The following is a 19,212-nucleotide window of genomic DNA, read 5'->3' on the forward strand; positions in this document are numbered from 1 at the left end:
TTTTATGAAGAATGTGTGTGCATATGCAATATATGTATGTATGTATGTATAGTGTGTGTGTGATATTTTATATTATATCACAGTTCCAACTAACAAAGCAGCACATTTTTTATGAGTCGTCAATCTTTTTTCTTTCTGCAAATGACTTATCCAAACCCACATTTTGATCATATTTATGGACGCGCTTTGAAGGAATAGCAGCTCTTTTGGGTGACGTTGCCCTGGGAATGCGACGACGATACAGGTCCGCTTCTGCACCATTTACAGTCGTTCCCATTTAAAAGTTCCAGGCAGATGAGAGTCTTTTTCGTAAATGGTGTGGGAACGCTTTGGATGGGTGGGGGTGGGGAGAAAGATAGGCTGAATTTTCGAATGACAAAAAAACCAAATCCCCTCTAAGATTTTCCCCGCCCTCGGATCTGCCGTCAGCGTACGGATTTGGTTGGTTTTTCTATTTATGATTTTCCTTTTGTTGTAAGGAATTTCAACGCCTTTCCGTTTGTAAGATGCTTGGAACCAAATGTTTGCAAATCGCATCCTTTGTGTGTGTGCGTTGGGTGTATAATGGGGGGGTGTGCGAGGCCTTCAAACCGTCCTGATTTTGATCTCCTCTCTCTTTCTCTCCCCCTCTTTTTCCTCGTTCCCCAGGACCGTCACGATGGCACCAGCAACGGGACAGCCCGCCTACCCCAGTTGGGGAGCGTGGGCCAGTCGCCCTACACCAGCGCCCCACCGCTCTCCCACACCCCCAACGCTGACTTCCAGCCCCCCTACTTCCCGCCGCCGTACCAGCCCATCTACCCTCAGTCCCAAGACCCCTATTCCCACGTTAACGACCCCTATAGCTTGAACCCTCTTCACGCCCAGCCCCAACCCCAACACCCAGGCTGGCCGGGACAGAGACAGAACCAGGAAACGGGGCTTTTGCACACCCACCGAGGACTTCCGCACCAGCTCTCCGGCTTGGATCCGCGAAGGGATTACCGGCGGCATGAAGATCTATTGCACGGACCTCATGGCTTGAGCTCAGGACTAGGAGACATCCCCATTCATTCGATACCTCACTCTTTAGAAGACGTACCGGTAAGGAGAACTCCGCGCCTGTATCCTCGCGGCGGCTGACACCAGCAATGCCTCGTTCTCCGGCCTGCGATGCGCACATCCCGCGCGCCCTCGGGCTGGTGGATGGGACTTGCGCTGGGCGCATCCAGCCAAATGACCGCAGAGAAAGGCAGCGAGGCGATGGTGTCTCTCCATCCGTTGGCAACCGGACGGCTTTAATCGCGCCAGCGTCTCCCCTGCAAAAAATAGAGTAATAGTAGTAATACCCAGCACACATTAATAGTTGTTTGCATCTGTCCCTACCACTGCATTGATGGGGAGTTGAGAGGGAGACGCACCAGGAGAGAAATAATTCAGCCAAAATCATCCTTGACGGTTTTTTCCCCATGCCCAATGACAATGAGTGGGAACTATAGGGAAGGCCGTGCAGTAATAATAATAATAATAATAATAATAATAGTAGTAGTAGTAGTAGTAGTAGTAATAGTAGTAGTAGTAGTAGTAGTAGAATTAATGTGATCCTCGGGCCTTGCCATCGGTAGGATCCTAGATGTCTTGGGAAAGCAATCAGTCGACCTAAACATGCCTAAGGCTTCATGCATTTCTCGGTCGGGAGAAGAAAGGGAGCCTGCAAAATGAATTGGAAATCAACACCAAACCATTAAAAACAAAACAAAAAACCCCACGTAATTCCGGACTGAAGAATTGGCATAGTCTGAAGTGGTTAGCGAGGCGGATGGAAGAAAGAGAATGCATTATTTTTGGGTGTGTTTTTTAAAATGAATGTCGTTTATTCGTTGGGGGGTGAGGAGGAACTAGTAGCTAACAACAGATAAGTAATCATATTCTGACCAATATCTTTTAGTACCCTGAATATCTGCTGCCCACTCTCTGGAGTTGGGCTCTCTTAATCGTTGGGGAAGATTTCTCACGAAGCCCGGCGTTCGGGTCTCGGCCCCTTTGCAAGCGAAGAGGGCCATTGTCCGCGGGGAAGCACCTTACGTGCTTGTCTCCAAAGGGGAACCCCTTGCCTTCTGGCTCCCCGGCTGAAAAGAGTATTTGAGTAGGCCAGTAATATTATGCAAGGCTCATTATACCAGGCAAAAAGCATTTGCGGGGGAGGGGGAGGGCTGGGGCTGGTGGCTGGTAGAAGCAGCTCCTGGTATCTGGATGTGATTTTTGCTGTTGTTGCTAAAACGCCACCCCAAATTACAGGATCAAATATTATAACAATATGTCCACTGACAGTTTAATGATTTACAGTTTCATGTTGCAAGGATAATGTTCCGATGGGTTCACCTATTTGGGGGTCATTTTGGAAGCCTTTTATTCCTTCCCGGTTTAGTAAATCATACTTGGAGGTGGTGTTGAATAGGGGATTTCGTGACATCCCGCCCTCCCTACGAAACCGATTCTTACCTTCAGTTGTTTTGCAACAAACGCATGCATTCCCGTGTGTGGGAATTTAGGGAACGGTTGGGGATGAAAAGAACAGAACAATACGCAAAGCACGTTTGGGACAGGCTGCGGTTCTTAAAAATACTTCTCTGTATGGAAACGCCTTTTAAATGGCCGGGATCTACTTTCAAGCGAAAGGAGTACAGTTGAAACCAATGGGACTTCCCAACACATGTCAAGATGTAAACGATTTTGAAGCTAGCAGCTGGGGTTTCGGTTCTTGCAAGGAACATGAGCTAAAATATATTCCTCTTTCGGAATTTCGTTTTGGTTCAAAGTGTATTGCAAAGCGCAAATTGCATTTGAATGATAAATACATCCCATTTTATTCCCTGCTCTGGCAAGAGATGACTTATCGCTGGCATGTTTTCAGAAAAATCAGTTGCCAGCTAGTTTAAATTCCCACTCCTCACGCCCGCCCTTAAACTGAGCCGGATCCACAACCCAGTTAAGCAGGAGCACCTTGCTTTGAGTTGTGGTTCCATTAAGCAGAGAAAAGTGGCATGAAACTGCTTTGGCAATTGAACACACACACAGAGAGAGAGAGAGAGAGAGAGAGAGAGAGAGAGAGATCGCTTGTGGGGTTGGTTGTGAATTCTTTTATCAAGAAATGTGGGTCACAGAAAAAGGGTCGTTTTCAGTGTCCCCGTTGCTGCCGCAGTTAACCTTTCCTAGGAGCGGCTCCTCGGTTCTGAAGACATGCTAAGTCGAGGGCGAGAATTATTTAAGCATAAATATCTCGGCGGGATTTTAAAACCTAACAGTCGGTGGCTTGCGTGGACTCCATATAGGTAGAGGAATCAGACAAATAAAAACGTTACGCCCCACTACATTTACTTTATGGGTTTGGGGCCTCCTGCTTGAAGGGATCATATTTCCCTATATAGTTAAAAAAAAAAAAAAGACCCCCAAAGAAAACTGCAGCGTTAGTCATTTCTGAACATTTCTCAATTTAATTATGCTCAAATCCAGAAGCACTTTAGGCAAGTTACAAATGAGAGCATTGAGTACAATAAAACCCGTAATAAAGCAACTTCGTACCATCCACCCGGAATCATTGAGATCAGGCACAATTAACAGGAGCATAAATCCAAGGCAGAATGGAAAATGTTAGGCTCGGTATTATTGCTGGACAGAGACAGAGAAGGAAGGGGGAAAAGGGGGTTTGGGGGTATCTCTGCGCGCCTGTCTTTTGAACGGCGGCCGGTCGCCTGCAATTTTTGCAACGCGGCCGCGAAATGTTCTATATCTCAGCAGCGCTAGTGCTAATTTGTAAACACAGACAGACACATTAGATAGACTGTCAGGTTGGGAATTAGAAAACATGATTTTCATTTTACTTTCTAATCACGTTTCGAAGTCGAGGGCGCGCCTCGCGGGCACGCGGGCACACACGCGCGCGCAAATCCATCTGTAGGAGAATTAAAAAGGCATCAGCCGAATCTGCTAGTGGACAATAGAGCCGCGAGCGAGGCTTCATGTTCTTGGGTTATTCAGCTAATATAAAGCTGGCTTCCTTTCCCCTCCAGTTCGTTTCCCCCTAAAAAATCTCCTCACCTCTGTGCCTCCTTCCCAAACGGATTATTCTGCTTCTTCTCCCTGGTTTCCATTGTATTTCCCCCTCTGTTCTCTGTGCCCAGTGGTGGTACAAAATTACCATTCTGAAATCTCCAAATCACTTTTAATCACTTTTTTTTTTAATACTGCAAGACTAAGACACGAGTCCTGTGCACATTTCCTGGGGACACAATTGCAACTTACTTCCGAGTAAACATGCATAAGATTCCGTTGCGTGGCTGCAAATAGACGCCCATATTTGTAGCCAGCGGGTGTTACTTGCGAGTAAATATGTTCAGCGTCCCCCTGCACAGGCTGCAATCGAGTGCATGCGTTTTTTGGAAGTAAGTTGTACTGAAACCGATGCGGCTTTACTGTCGAGTAAACGTAGTGAAAAGATTGAGCTATTAATTGTAAGATTCCAACAGCCCAGCCAAATGCCCCATCCCGATTAGACCTGGGGGCTGTGGTTAAAATATTGTTTTCCCCCTTTTGTTAAATCCCTGCACGATAATGCATCGAAATGAAACATTTCCGCACTGCATATATATCTATATCTGTTTGTGTGTTTTGGATCCAAGTACCGTAAGGCAGAAATATCAGAAAAAGAAAGAAAGAAAGAGAGAGAAAGAAAGAAAGAAAGAAAGAAAGAGAGAGAAGCAGCTTCGTAACATGTTTCTTTTGGTATGTTTAAATATTCACATCCTTGCGTATCCCTTTTGTTGCAGCACGTAGAGGACCCGGGTATTAACATCCCAGATCAAACTGTAATTAAGAAAGGTAAGCCATTTCCTTTAACATTCCAGGCATGTCCTCACAAGCTCGGTGCTGTTGCGGAGAGAACTTGATAAAGCCATTGTTCCCCTCCCCTCCTCACCCCCTTCCATGTAATTCACAACAGGCTTTTGAAAGTGGACAACGACATGGACAGTCCTGGTTGCAAACCACCTTTCACGCGAGCCCAAACGCGCCGTGATTTTTGTATGTGTGCGATTATATTATCTCTCTCGAACGGATCCAGGTTTTAATTCTTCCTAATAATCCCATTCGCGGTTAGGAACTGACTTCGAATTTCTACAGTGAAATTGTCTCTCGTGACCAGAACCCCGCACCAACCCTTTCCAGACCCTAGTCTCTCTGTCTCTCCCCCCCCCCAACCCCCACGGCGGACTTCAGGTTTATGAGATTGTTCTGAATTGTTTATATCAGTAGCAAGCGAGCTAAGGATATGGGAAGGGGGCTTTGGTGTCGTCTCCGCGGCGGTGGCTTCCGCTTGTTTCTGGAATAGTGCCTCCCGGGTTGTTGTTGGTGCTACTGGTTCTTAATGGTGTGCTGTCGTTGGGTGTCTAGAAGACAGAGTGCTCTCATTCCCAGCCCCTTTCAAATGACTTTGCAAGGGGGTTGATGGGCTTGGGCTTTCCTTTCTTGGTTTCTCAGTGTTGGCAAGGGAGCGAAACGATGGGCTCCCCTTTTGGGTACTGCTCGGAAGACGGCTGTTGGAGAGAGTGAAGCTCTCTCCGGGTTGAGCGCTTGGCTGTTATTCGCTGGGAAAGGGGCGCGTGTTTGCCTTTGCTCTAGCGGAGTGTCTGGGTATTTTAGGCACCGCCAGGGTCTGATGCTCTACAAAGCTTTGGAAACCTCAGCACTGCCACAGTGAAAGCTAAAGTTTCACCCCCCCCACCCCCCTCAATCTGGGGAGCTTTTGTCACGTCAAATTAGATGTGCAAGGAATAAATCTTAAAGAGATGCTCTTTCCGAGTCGACATGATAATTGGCTCTTTTATTAGTAATCTCAAGAGTTCGTTTAACTCCTATTGTCTCTATTAGCCTCCCCAGAGCTATTAATGTCACAAGTGATCTATCCAAAACCTAGATATCCCCCCCTCCTCGCTCCACCCTTTAACATTTGGATTAGGCCCACTAAAGTGAGGATGTGAAACGGGGGTGGGATTGGGAACGAGGGGAAGAAGCAGATGATGACAAAAGAGTAAATATTTATAGTGTAACCGGCCTGGAACGTGAGCACAGCGCCCATCGCATGCAAAGGCGGCTGCCCTTATTTTTTCACTTATGCTTAGCCAAGTTGGGAAACGAAAAATAAGGCTTGCTGAGTTTTGTGCTGGTCCTGGATATCTCCTAACAAAGCCCTAGATCTTTCTGTCTCTTAAGGGGAAAGATATGAAGGCGGCAGCAGGGAGGTGGTTTGTTTTTGTTTTCTTCCCATTTTGAGAAGCAGCTCTTTAAGGATCTAGGAAGTTTCTGTTTTCCTATTTTGTTTTGGCTGCGCGCTTCTTCTTCTTTTAAACAAAGCGCTCCACTGTCATGTTCTTTTGACGATAGAAACCGCCTCCCTTGTTTCACGCTTCCCAGTGTGAAAAGTTGCACGCAGAGGGGCTGCGACACTCGGCCCAGTTTATTTGAAACACTTGGAGACAGTGTGTGTTGGGGAAGCGGGGAGGCTACTCTAGAACAATGGCACGCTTAGATGTTCCAGAACCGGCTAAGGTGCATTGTTTGAACGTCTCCCTTTTATCTCTAAAAGGATGAATGTAACATCTCTCTGTGTGTGTGATATAGCGAGTACGGTAAGTGTTCATCAGGCTACCAGCTTGAGAACATTAATTTGGCTCCAAGTTCCAGCGAGATCCATAGGACTTAGATGCCCCTGGAACCGTTTAGCAGATGAGAGGCAATGCCCCGTAAGCTCCGCCCCCTCCTCACCGCTTGACACAACCCCCGCTTCTGATTGGCCTTTCCCCCGAAGGGGGCGGGCGGAGAACAAACCAGCCCAGACGCTCGCCTTGTCGGTGTCCCTGCCTCATGCCAGCTCCTTTAAAGAAGCTTAATTCAGTTCAAGGCATAGTCAATATACATCGGGATGCATCAGGCTTTTAAGCCAGAGATTGCGAGCCCCTTGAGCTTTCACCTCCCCACCCTCCCCACAATGTCTCCCCGCCCCCAGAAACAAAACAAAACAAAACGTGGCGTGCTCTGTAAATAACATCTTGGGTTGAGTCAGGTGGTGCAGCTGCTTGTTTGCCTGTTTATTCGGTGGCATTTCAGAACAGGCGGCGGAGTCTGGGCTTTCAGGCCTTCGTGTCGTCGTCCCCCATTCCCTCTCTCTCCTCGCATAGGAGCCAATAAAATATCCGAGATGGGCCTGGTCATTCAAATGGTGTGCATGTGCCGTGTCCTGTGATCGATTATGTGGGGGGTGGGGCTAACCTGCCCCCGCTCCCCCGAGTATTTTATTCGAGTTGGCACTCCTGCCTCCTGTGCGGGAAGGAAGGGAGAAAACGGCTTCTCTCAGCCTTCGGCCTTCAAAGTAAAAAAAAAGCGAGGGGGTAGGAGGAAGTGGTGCTTGGAGCTGGGGGGGGGGGAGAAAGAAAGAAGCAGCCGCCAGTCAGCCGCCCCCGGGGTTTTCCAGCGTCCCTTGGCGCGGAGGACAGTGCCTGAGGGGGCTCCGCTTCTTGCCCGCCATAGTGGTCGACCAAGCGCCCCCCTCCTCTTCATCCCTGTCGTCTTCCATCTGCCGCCACCTTTCCTGGCTTGTTGTTGTCGTCTTCTTCCCCGCCCCCCCCCTACCATGAAGTTTATCCCGAGGCAGCCCCTCCCCCCTCAGGCTGCTGGCAGCTGCTAATCCCCTCAGCATTTGTGCACTAACGCGGCTCTCCCTCCCCTCGCCCTCCCCTCTTCCTCTCCTACCCAACCCGCTCCCCCTTCCCGGACTCTGCAGGCCCCGTGTCCCTGTCCAAGTCTAACGCCAACGCCGTCTCCTCCATCCCCATCAACAAGGACACGCTCTTCGGCGGCGTGGTGAACCCCAACGAAGTCTTCTGCTCGGTGCCCGGGCGCCTGTCCCTCCTCAGCTCCACCTCCAAGTACAAGGTCACGGTGGCGGAAGTGCAGAGGCGCCTGTCCCCGCCGGAGTGCCTCAACGCGTCTCTGCTGGGCGGAGTGCTTCGGAGGTGAGGCAGCCCGAGTCGCGGGAAACGAGGCAGGGTGGCGGGGCGGGATCTCTTTTTGGAGGGAAGGGAGCCGATTGGAAGGGACCGTGCGCGCGACTTGAGGTGGTAGCGCCCCGTCCAATCACTTGCTCGCCAAAGGGCGCCACTGTCCACAGTTCTGCCAGTGCTTAATTCCCAAGCCCCGAGGCACCATTGTTCAGTGTGCATCCTCCTAGGCTAGAAACCTAGGCAGATCCTCCACGGTGCCTTGGGTTAGTCAGAAGGGAAGGGGAAACTGCTCTTGCTTGTGTTGTCAGTGATGCTCCACACTCTGCAGGGTCACATTCAAGAAGAGACCAGAGCAGGTGCTGCCAACCTGGTCGTTTTAAGCCAAGATCCACAATTATTTCAATAAAATAATCGAAATAAATATTTATTTATTTTTTTAAAATTGTCCAGTAGCACCTTAGGCTTAGAGACCAACTAAGTTTGTTCTGGGTATAAGCTTTCAAACAAACTTGGTCTCTAAGGTGCTACTGGACAATTTTTAAAATCTAAATTTTTATTTTGATTGCGTCAGACCCTCACTGCTACCTACCTGAAACAGTAAAAGCATGTCAGCCTAGTCTGCCTTCATGGCCTATGGCTTCATTTCAGGATAAGCTAAGTATCCTTCATAATAAGGATACTTTGTAACAGATTTTTGGAGGGAAATGTATTATTTATCTTTCACCTGTTTATTTCCCTCCTTTCTTCCAATATGGAACCCAAGCTAGCATATATGTGGTTCCCAGGCAGTCTCTCCATCCAGCCACTAACCAGACCCAGACTTGTGTAGTTTCATCAAGGTGGTGGCCTCACCTGACTTCTGACAATTGCAGACCTGATATTACTCACGTGTTAAGTGGTTTTGTTCTCGCCTCAGTGCAATCGCAAAGCCCCGTGCCTCTTGTGTTAATATTTGTTCTGGGTCCACAATTGTAAAAAGTTATCCCTTTTGTGTGGATATGTTGTTACATGGGGCACGAGAAGGCAGTAGTTAACCTCAGAACACACCAGATCTGCAGAATATTTTGAGATCAGAATCTTAGCTCAGTAGTGACCTGAGTGTCTTTAATGGGAGGACATCACTTGCTTTCAAGCCGTTGAACCTGGAAAATGTGTTGAGCAAGTAACTATTCTTCAGCCTTAGTTTGGGGCCTTGAAAAACAGCAACACCCCTCTGCAAAATGAACCACCCATCTCACAGGGTTGTTAATAATGAGATCACATTACACAGCATCTTGTAAACTGCAGATAGAAAAGTGCTTCCTGAAAGTGCAGAGATGACCTTAAATATGAAAAAGCATCTATTATATCTGCTGTTATCATTGTGGTTGTTGTTGTATGTAGCATGTGCCACAATCACACATCACTGCCACACAACGCCAATGCATCCAGTCAGCAGCCTCAGGAAGGAACACTGTCCGCTTCTTGAAAGCTTACACACACCAGCTGAGGGCACTGCCAGCATTGCTTTGCTGAGTAATGCTGCAACAAGCGAGTAATGCTAAGCTACAATACAATAAGGAATATTAAAAAGATTTGATCCAAGTTGCCGGCTACAGGGATACGATGAAGTATTTTCTTTTAAAAAGAAAACCACACCTGAACAGGGACAAAATAGCAGGTATCATTCCAACTTCATATTTTGAGCAAACTGAGTGCAGTTTCCATAATGGAAGACAAATGAACACACTTAGCAATTGTGAATTAGGCTAGTTAACAATGCAAGGAGGGTTGGCTTAAGCAAGTCCCCACTGGATTGCAAATGTGTGAAAGCACTAATAGTGGTTATGACTTTGGTCCAGACCATGATAAGGTAAGGGCCACCTGGTGCCTGTTTATGGTTTGCAGTAGACACTGTGAGAACGTAAAGGGCTTAATTTTAGCTGTTCTATCTCCATGGTTATTTCAGACACAAGGAAATATTTCAGGGCATTTCCCTGTTTTGCATTTAATTGTCCCTTTCATATCATGCCTTCCACACCTAGCATTTCCTGAAATGGAACGCCACTATATCATTTATAATAAGGATTTGTAAAATAGCTTTGAAGGAAAATATTTGAAAGAGTTGCAATACGAACTGCTAGATATTAGTCATGTGTTAAGTGTTGTTGTTGTTTTTTTCAACGTGTGGAACAGGGCGAAATCAAAAAATGGAGGGAGATCTTTGAGAGAAAAACTGGACAAAATAGGATTAAATTTGCCAGCCGGGAGACGTAAGGCTGCTAATGTTACCCTGCTGACATCACTAGTGGAAGGTAAGTGATGGCTTTGGATTTGGCGAGGAGAAGGGCATTCTTTGGGAAATGTGTATTTTTATCGTTTGTTTTTACCACTGAACAAAACCAGAACCTTTTGGAGGCCTGTGCTGAAATGTTTATGGGCATTGTTTAATTTAAATCATTATGTCTGAGGAAAATGCTCATTTTGACCTTTTTGCTTTGTACTTTTTCAAAAGGTGAATTGAAGCTGTCAGCCCAGTCCAGAATCCATTTATGTCTAAATATAATTTGAAGCCGGCTCTGTTGAAATCTGGGCTTAAATCCCTGTAATGTGGTTAGGATCTGGGTTGCCAGGCCTCAGTGAAGTGAAGGAAACTAAGTTGGTTATAAATTCTGAAAGTTCAGTTTAACTGGGTTGTTCACTTGCATTAAAAAAAGTAGGGCTGAAAATATTAATTAAGCATAATTAATGAATTAATTTATTAATCACTGATTGACATGGTGGATTTTAATTGGATTTTCATCAGTGCAGTCCCCAGTGAAAGGGGCATGGTAGTGATGTGTACAATCATTGTACACATCTTAATTCAGACAACAGGGACTGGGGGTTGTGATGGTTTTATAAACAGCATATGACTTAGCTGAACTTCTTAGTCAAAAGAAGTTTATTTTCGGGAGAAGTGAAACTTAGTGTTTATTAATTAACTGATTAATTGTGCTACTATAGATTACTGGATTCCAATTCACCAGTCAGTATGGGTAGAACTTTTTGTTTTAAATTGATATGTAAAACTGCAATCCAGTTGCATTTAAACCTGTTTAGGTCATTCACATCAATTGAATGAAGGCTGCTCTCCAAATAGACTTCTCTCTAAATATGTTATAAATAAATTAACAGATCTTAATGACAGTACCATCCTATGAATGTCTACTCAGAAGTAAAATACATTGAGTTCAATGAGACATACCGTACTCCTGGTTTGATTGCAGCCTAAATGTGTTTAGGATCTGGATGTAAATTTGTTAAAAGCCAAATATGTTAACTTAAGTGCATTGTAGGTCTGTATGTAATCTTCAAATCAGGTTGAATTCAAACATTCCTGTTTTGCTAGTTTGTGAATCCAGATGACAATCAGGCACAAATAATACTCATTGCAATACTGAGAGAAAAGTGTATTACTGTTGAAGCCTGTGGTTCTGTTCTGTTAGTTCTGCAGAAATGAATGGGCCTAAATAAGTTCAAAATGACTCTTAATTGTGCAAGAGCTTTGTGTGTAAAATGAGACCCATGCTGCTTTGCTGCTTATATGAGTAGATGCTTGCAGAAAGGACATTATAATGAATTCAAAATGTTAATATGTTGCAATAATTGTTGACCACTTCCAATCTCAAAAAGTCCCATCACCAGTGAATGCCTTATAAATGTAACAAATATAAAGCTGGACAGACTACTTATTTATTAAAGTTTATATTCAACCTTTCTTCCAAAGAAGTCAAAGTGGCTTATCTGTTTTCCCCAGCCTCATTTTATCTTCAGAAAAACCCTGTGAGATCGAGCCAACCTTTCTCAAACTTAGGCCCCCAGATGTTCTTGAACTACAACTCCCATCATGCTGGCTAGGAATGATGGGAGTTGTAGTCTGACAACATCTGGGGACCTGAGGTTGAGAAAGGCTGGGTAAGGTCACCCCGTGAGCTTTATGAGTGAGAGGGAAATTGATCTAGGGTCTCATTGGACCTAGTCCAGCAATCAAACCCCTGTACCACAACAGCTCCAATACATATATCAGGGGTAGTACTAGACTACCAGTAACATCTTGGCCTTTTAATCTGTGGGATGTGATTGCTGTTCAGGATTAAATAGTGTATTAAAAGTGTTCTAGCCTCTCACATTCTATATGAACGGCCTACGTTGAAAGAGTGCATGGCAACGTTACGCTTTGCTAGGAAGACCCCGACTTTGCCAGTTGCTGCACCAAGACTACCACCACACCAACAAATTCCTGCCTCAAACAAATTTTCCAATTTCTGTGAAGTTGGGTAGAAAAAAGAAACTTGTTTAGAAATTAGGCCAGACCCTTCTTCGTTTTCATTCGGCAGTTTATTAATGTGCTGCATTGATGCAGTCTAACAGGTCTATCTGAGCTGACCATCTTTCAGTGCAGATCTCCAGCCTTCCCCCTTTCATTCTCAGTTCATCACTAGGCAGCTTTAAATGCTAGGTGCTGCAGCCACCCGAAAATAAGTAAGCCTCTGCTGCTTCAAACTGCATACCAGTAAATAATTTAAGTTGTTCTGACATCTGCATTTGAGAAATGTGTGACCATTACTTCCTGAATCAGTTTTGGAATCCTTGACCTAAGTCATGATTTAATGGTGTCCTGAAAGCTTCGCAGCCAGGCACTGAACTCCTCCTTTGTTCCCAATTGCTGCATATTATGGGGGGAACCTTCTTTGATATCTTTTCCAATTGTAAAAAGGGGGAGGAAGGACATACTATTCTAACATTAATGAGAGTGCAAGGGCTAGGAAGCTTCATTTAGTCAAATGCCTTATAATGTGGAAAGAAACATATTGGTCCAGCTTTAAGTGGGGTTAGTTTGCCACAGCTGTTGACACAAGGAAGTTGATATGGGGTTGATACTCATGCAACCTTTCTTCTCCAGTGTTTAATTCTCGAGGTCTTTAACCCCGATTTCAATAACTGTAGAGTGTTTTTTAAGCTTTTCTGGACCCCTGGTTAGTTTTGGTTTTGCTTAGAAATAGCCTAATAGTTTTCTTTGCTTTGTGGCCTGCTTTAAAAAATATTGAACGGTTCAAAGATGTAAAGCTGGAGTATTTTAAGAATGCCAGCCACAACTGAAAGAGTATCAAGGAGATTTTCATTTGTCGTTTGTAACTAAAGTATATTTACATGGCATAAGTAACTGATGCGTAACCAAGCAAAGCAAAACAAAGTTTACAAGCAGCTGAAGGGGAAAAAAGAATTCAATGTATACTGAAGAAAATAATAAAATGGGAAACATGCAAAAAGAATTGGCAGCGGCAACTGGCCACTGCTAATGCTATTGCGATGTTAAGTAATATGTAAAAGGTTTAATAGGATCTATTTGCTGACCTCATACTTTTCTTTATAAAGGTTTTATAAAAAATAACAATTGGCTAGGGTTTGATCCACTTATATTAGAGCAAAAACAAAGGAGTAAAGGCTAATGCTCAGATAAACTGATAATAGTGGGCAATTTTTTTCCCTTTGAGAGATAATATACAGTTGTTTTGGCTGTGAGTCCCTGTGCGATGAGGCAGTTTCTAAAGTACTGTTATTGTTTATGATCCGCTCCATTTTATGGAAACAAGCTCACTGGACTGAGGCTTTGAAGCTCTAATTGGCGCATGCGTTCTTCCGGACCTAAAGCTAATGGCAGGAAGCCCTGCAGTAAAAACCAACTGGTTCAGGAAATTAAAACCAAAGATTTGAAAATCAACAAAACAGACAGACTCAGCAGAATGACCCTAAAATTCTTATGGTTAATCGTTTGAAGGGAGGGGGGAAGGGAAGGGTGGATAATTATATGCGATCAAGTTAAATTTTAAACACTTAACTGTTTAATGCAATCCATTTAGGGGAGCTCTAGAATTAATGGTGATCAATAATCAATATTAATCTCTAGTATGTGATAAGAAATAAGAAGAATTAGCATAGTTTAAACATATGCTTTTGCCCAGGCATGCATATATATTTTTTCTTCCTGTATATAAGGCGTGAATGGATCTCCTTAAGTGTACAAACACAAGCTCACTATTCACTTTGCAGAAAATAAGTATTTCAGATAAAATTTGTGTATTTTAAAATAAAATATATTGTGGTATGATTTAACACTGAAAGAGTTTAGTGCATTAATAAGCAGTTTAACCAAGGTGTTTATTAATCACAGTCCCCTCCCACAGCAAATATTAACAAACTTTAATATGATCTGTTGCCTGTGGAGAGACAGTGTTCAGTGTTAATGTTCATTATGTAAACAATGCCCATTGCTTGATTTTAAAACAAGGTTTTAAAAAGCTGTGTTCTCCTAGTGCAGCTAATGAGGAACTGATCATTTCCTGCAGGAAATGCTTACAAAATATTCCTTGCACTGAAATCTTACATTTATAACAATCAGGTGTTTTGATTAATCCTACACCAGGGTTTTCATAGTACTTTCTTTAAACCAGCTTTTTTTTTTACTTACAAATTATACATTTGCAGATTTTTTAGTAGTTTGGGGTCTTCATTGTCTGGAGTGTATGGTAAAAGTCCAAAGGTGCAATTATACACCTAGGGAAGTCAACTAGAAAGCTCCCATTGATTGTAATGGAGTGGGCTAGCTGCTCAACCATGTTAGCAAGTTCTCCTTCTCAGCCCTGCTTGAGCTTTGTGTATTGATTAGCTTTGTCTTCCCACTCCACCTACCCCTCATTTCAGGAGAAGCTGTTCATCTAGCAAGAGATTTTGGTTATGTCTGTGAAACAGAATTTCCTGCCAAAGCAGTAGCTGAATTTCTCAACCGACAACATTCCGATCCAAATGAGCAAGTCACAAGAAAAAACATGCTTCTAGCTACAAAGTAAGACATTTACCTTTGTGGAGTATCAGTGAGCTGTAAGGAAGGCTTTCCATTGCTTGCTTGCTTGTTCTGATATTGTGTGATTATTAGCTTTCACATTTATTAATTGTGGGTGGTAGCTTTCACCATGCATACAAGATTTGCATTGTATAATTAACTTTATAAAACATGCATTCATTCAAGAATATATTATTACTGTCCAAACCAAGTTGGTGTAGATGACTGAGAAGGATGCTTCCACCCCCCACCCCGGGAGATTGTGATATCTGCAAAATGATGGTTAGATCTGAGCTTATAAATTCAAAGAGGAAGGATATTCCATTTTTTTAGCAATGAAGTAAAAATAGCTCATTAAGTCTGTAAGCCTGTGCACACTTACCTTGAACAAGCCCCACTGAACACAGTGGGACTTATTCCCAAGTAAACATACATAGGATATCAGAATTCTGTGTTCACTTACTTGGGAGTAAATAGGATTGATCTCAGTGGAACTTGAAATACCCCAAACACGTGTAAGATCAGACAGACTGCATACTAGATCTTAAAAACTGGCAACATTTTCCTACCCTTTCCCCACAAGTTTGTCCATTAACTTGAAGACATAATTGAACCTGCAAACTGCAAAAATGCCAGTGGGGGTTATTTTAGCAGAAGGATATGTGTTTGTAAGTCTAGTGGATAAGAAAACCAACTAGACTTCCAGGTTGGGTGGGGTGGGGGAGGAAGAGAGAGAAGCCCCGGCTGTTGTGCATGATGTGTTTGCTGGAAATTAAAAGCCTTGTTTAGCACTCCTTAATTACCGGTGGCGATGTCACCAAAGGGCACTGCGCCAGAGGGCACCCACCAGCTGAAGTTGGAGGTACTTTATGCCTGGGAGATATTTAACGCTGGCCTTTAGAGAGCCAAGTGTTTCAATATGCCACTTATTTTTCTGCTGTATTCTCCCCCCCCCCCAAACAATTGGCTCAGATACTGTTCTGAATGTGAGTTCTGCTCAAGACCCTCCACGTTTCACCTCCAGGGAAAGTAGCTCTTACTTCTGTCAAAGGGGAAGTCCTTGGGTTGATAAGCCTAGCAGGACCCCATCTCTTTAAAATCTTACTAGGGTGTAAGTGTTATTGCAATCTCTTCAACTTACTTCCAACAAATAATGGCTTTTAATATCACGCTGTAAGCTAACTGCTGACTTGAATTTGGGTATGGTGTTTTTTAAAATGGTTGAAAGGGATGTATTTTGTGTGTGTGTGTGGAGAGGAACATGTAGAGAGGAAGTGAAAGAGAAATTGTGTAGTGAAGGGGTGTTCCTGTGTGGTTTCTGCTGTATTTAGCGTGTGTATGAAGATGCACATCTCTTTATGAAAGTGAGGAGTTGTGTTAAAGGGAGAGAGACCTGTATTGTGTGTGTGAGAGAGAGGTCTTGTGTGTCTGAAGTCAACCTGAGTGCCTGCAAGCGGAGGAATAAATGCTAGATAGGTTACACCTGATAGTTGTAGGGGAGTAGGGTTGAGATTACTTTATTTATTAATAGCATTTGTATGGTGCTTTTGTAAGGTTTTGTGGGTGGCTCAGCAAGATTATTGAGACAGTGTGTTCTTGACAATGTTGTTGTTGTTAGTTAAAGTAAACAGGAACCAAATATTGTTCTTAGAAGGAAATAAAGGCACAGCCCCCTCCTTCAGGCAAACTGCCTAGGAGACTAGCAGAAACACAAAGGAAAGGTGGCCGAGAATGTGTGTGTTGCAGACAAAAAAAGAGGTTTCTTCAGTTTAAAAATGCATAGATGTGTTAGAAAGCAGAAAGGAAAATATTGCTCCTGGAAAAGAAATGTGCACATAGAGGGGTGTGTGTGTGTGTGTGTGTGTGTGTGTGTGTGTGTGTGTGTGTTTGTGTCCGCTGATCTCTGAAGGCATTGACTCCTTGGCTTGGCTGCTTGCTGACAAGGCTGGCTCATTTTCCTCCTCTTCTCCTTCTCTCTGCTCCATTTGTGCTGCAGACAGATCTGCAAGGAGTTCACCGACCTGCTGGCTCAGGACCGATCTCCTCTGGGGAACTCTCGGCCCACCCCCATCCTGGAGCCGGGAATCCAGAGCTGCCTGACCCATTTCAACCTCATCTCGCACGGCTTTGGCAGCCCTGCTGTGTGCGCTGCAGTCACTGCCCTGCAGAACTATCTCACCGAGGCGCTCAAGGCCATGGACAAAATGTACCTCAGCAACAACCCGAACAGCCACACAGACAACAGCACCAAAAGCGGCGACAAAGAGGAGAAGCACAGAAAATGAGGATTTTTTTGCTTCTCCAACCCCCCCTGCCCAACCAGCCAGCCTGGCTCTCTCTGCATTTTCCTTTCAGTCTCTCCCTCCTTCCCTCATCAGCCCCAAGGCTACAGCAGCAGAAGCCCAGAGATCTTCTACCCCACATAGTAGGACTGGAAACCCATGGCCCTCCCCGCCCCCAATCTCCTCCCTCCTTTTCTCCCTCTTGCACTCCCCAGTTCATTCTCAGTTGCTGCCCAGTCTGGAGCCTAGGAAGATGAACAAGGCGATGGAGCCAGCCTAGGATTTTTTATTTTTTATTTCTGGTCGACTCAGTTTGTGTGGACTTTCCATTTTTTTTAAAAAAAAAGCAAAAACAAACAAAAACGATGAAAAATTAAAAAAAAACAAATAGAACTTTTTTCTAAAAAAAAAGAAAAGACAAAGTGTGAGTGAGAGAGAGAACTAAAACAAACAATTAATAAACAATTAAGTAAATGTGGAGAAAACAAATGAGTTTCATCGGACTGAATCACCATCTTCCCTTACATAAACTTCCGTTTAAGATTGTAGCCATATTTAAAAGAGAGAGAGCGAGAGAGAGACAAAAAGGATGATGATGACATTTTATCAGTATTGTGAATAAACTTGAACACAAACCACATGCAGTTCCATGTCATGTCTTCAGTTGTAGAACTTTTCTCCTGCCCAAGGTAAAGCGACCAATTTGAACTTTCTTATGGTAACACCAACCCACAGTTGTTCTATAAGGGGATCAGTGTTCATGTATGTATATATTTATTTATGTGTAATTTAATGGGAATTGTAAATATGGTGAGTCTGTTTGAAACTTTTTTTTTTTTATTTATCTGGTGATCTCGTTTGCCTCTTGTTTAGTGGGTTTTTAAATCTTTCCCCCTCCTTAGTTCCATCACTGTGGTTCATGGTTACTTATTTAGAAATCAAAAAAAAGGGAGGGGGAAGCTTTTTTGGAGGGAGGGGGTGGAATTTTTCTGGGATTCATCACTTCAGCCCTGTTGTAGCATGTTTTTTAAAAGGAAACAATAAAGCAGCTAAACAAATAAAATAATCTGGATTTAAAAAATATATATTATTAGTATGACCTTTAGTTTCTAATGGATAAAAGCGGGAAAGGACCCCTAACCACCACCTGAAATGATGTTCAGTCTTCTTCAGGACAGATTTTTTTCAAGTATTAGTAGTTTCTAACAATCCCTTATGTGTTGTGGCTTAAAAAGAAGGAAAACAAATAAACAAAAAGTTTATATCCCGTGTTCTTCTACTGAAAGCATCATCAGAGCAATAAATTGATATTGTCTATTCAGATAAAGGATTTAGGGATCTTCTCCCCCCCCCCTTCATTTTGAGTTGTTTTTTTGATTCAAAGAACTTCCATACATTTGGGACCACCTGGTATCCTCTATTTCCACCAGCCATATTGGAAGCAGTTATAGTTGTATTGTATTGAGTTGTGCTGGCAGTAGTTTCCATGCCTGTCAATGTATCATAGTCCTTTGTTGCCCAGATAAATAAATATTTGATACGCTTTATGTCGATTTTTTTTTATTCAGTGGCTGTCTTTACCCAGGCGTATTTTTGTTCTTGGCAGTATTTTTTATTCAGTATGGTTACAGTAATTGAGTTTAACTCTCCCTTGACAATTGCTCCTTGCAATAAGCAGCTGAACCCATTGTTTCCCTCAAGTATAATAAAAACTTACTTTCAAGTTGGAGTTCAGAGCAGGGTATCATTTAGATATTCCACCGAGTCTGTATTCAGACAAATTACACAATAAAACACAATGTACTCTTTTGGATAAAAAAAATGTACTGTTAAAGAAATGGCATACTTTTCTTTAACTGAAAGGTACTTTTATTTTTTAAAAAATAAAGTTTTATTTTATTTATTTGATCTTTAGGTTTTTATTCCTGCTTCATAATTAAGGATCAGTATTACTTATCATAAATGTCCAACATAATCTTAATTTGCATTGCCTTTTAATCTCTATTAGCCAGTTGGGGAGGAAGGGGAAAGCATA

General features: G+C 43.5%; 1 protein-coding gene across 4 annotated transcripts in view; it reads left to right on the forward strand.

The window, feature by feature from the left end:
- Positions 1-18,724, forward strand: part of TFAP2A (transcription factor AP-2 alpha) — a 29,304-nt gene extending 10,580 nt beyond the window's left edge. For all 4 annotated transcript variants that reach the window (XM_081014882.1, XM_081014883.1, XM_081014881.1 and 1 more), the window contains 6 exons: positions 649-1,083; positions 4,806-4,857; positions 7,814-8,045; positions 10,209-10,327; positions 14,757-14,898; positions 16,892-18,724. In XM_081014882.1, the coding sequence (XP_080871008.1) occupies positions 649-1,083; positions 4,806-4,857; positions 7,814-8,045; positions 10,209-10,327; positions 14,757-14,898; positions 16,892-17,180 (1,269 nt within the window). In that variant the 3' untranslated portion in view covers positions 17,181-18,724. The remainder of the gene's footprint in view (positions 1-648; positions 1,084-4,805; positions 4,858-7,813; positions 8,046-10,208; positions 10,328-14,756; positions 14,899-16,891) is intronic.
- Positions 18,725-19,212: the final 488 nt, after the last annotated feature.

The sequence above is a fragment of the Podarcis pityusensis genome (genome assembly GCF_964106645.2).
Source record: "Podarcis pityusensis genome assembly, chromosome: 7".
Lineage (NCBI taxonomy): Eukaryota > Metazoa > Chordata > Lepidosauria > Squamata > Lacertidae > Podarcis > Podarcis pityusensis.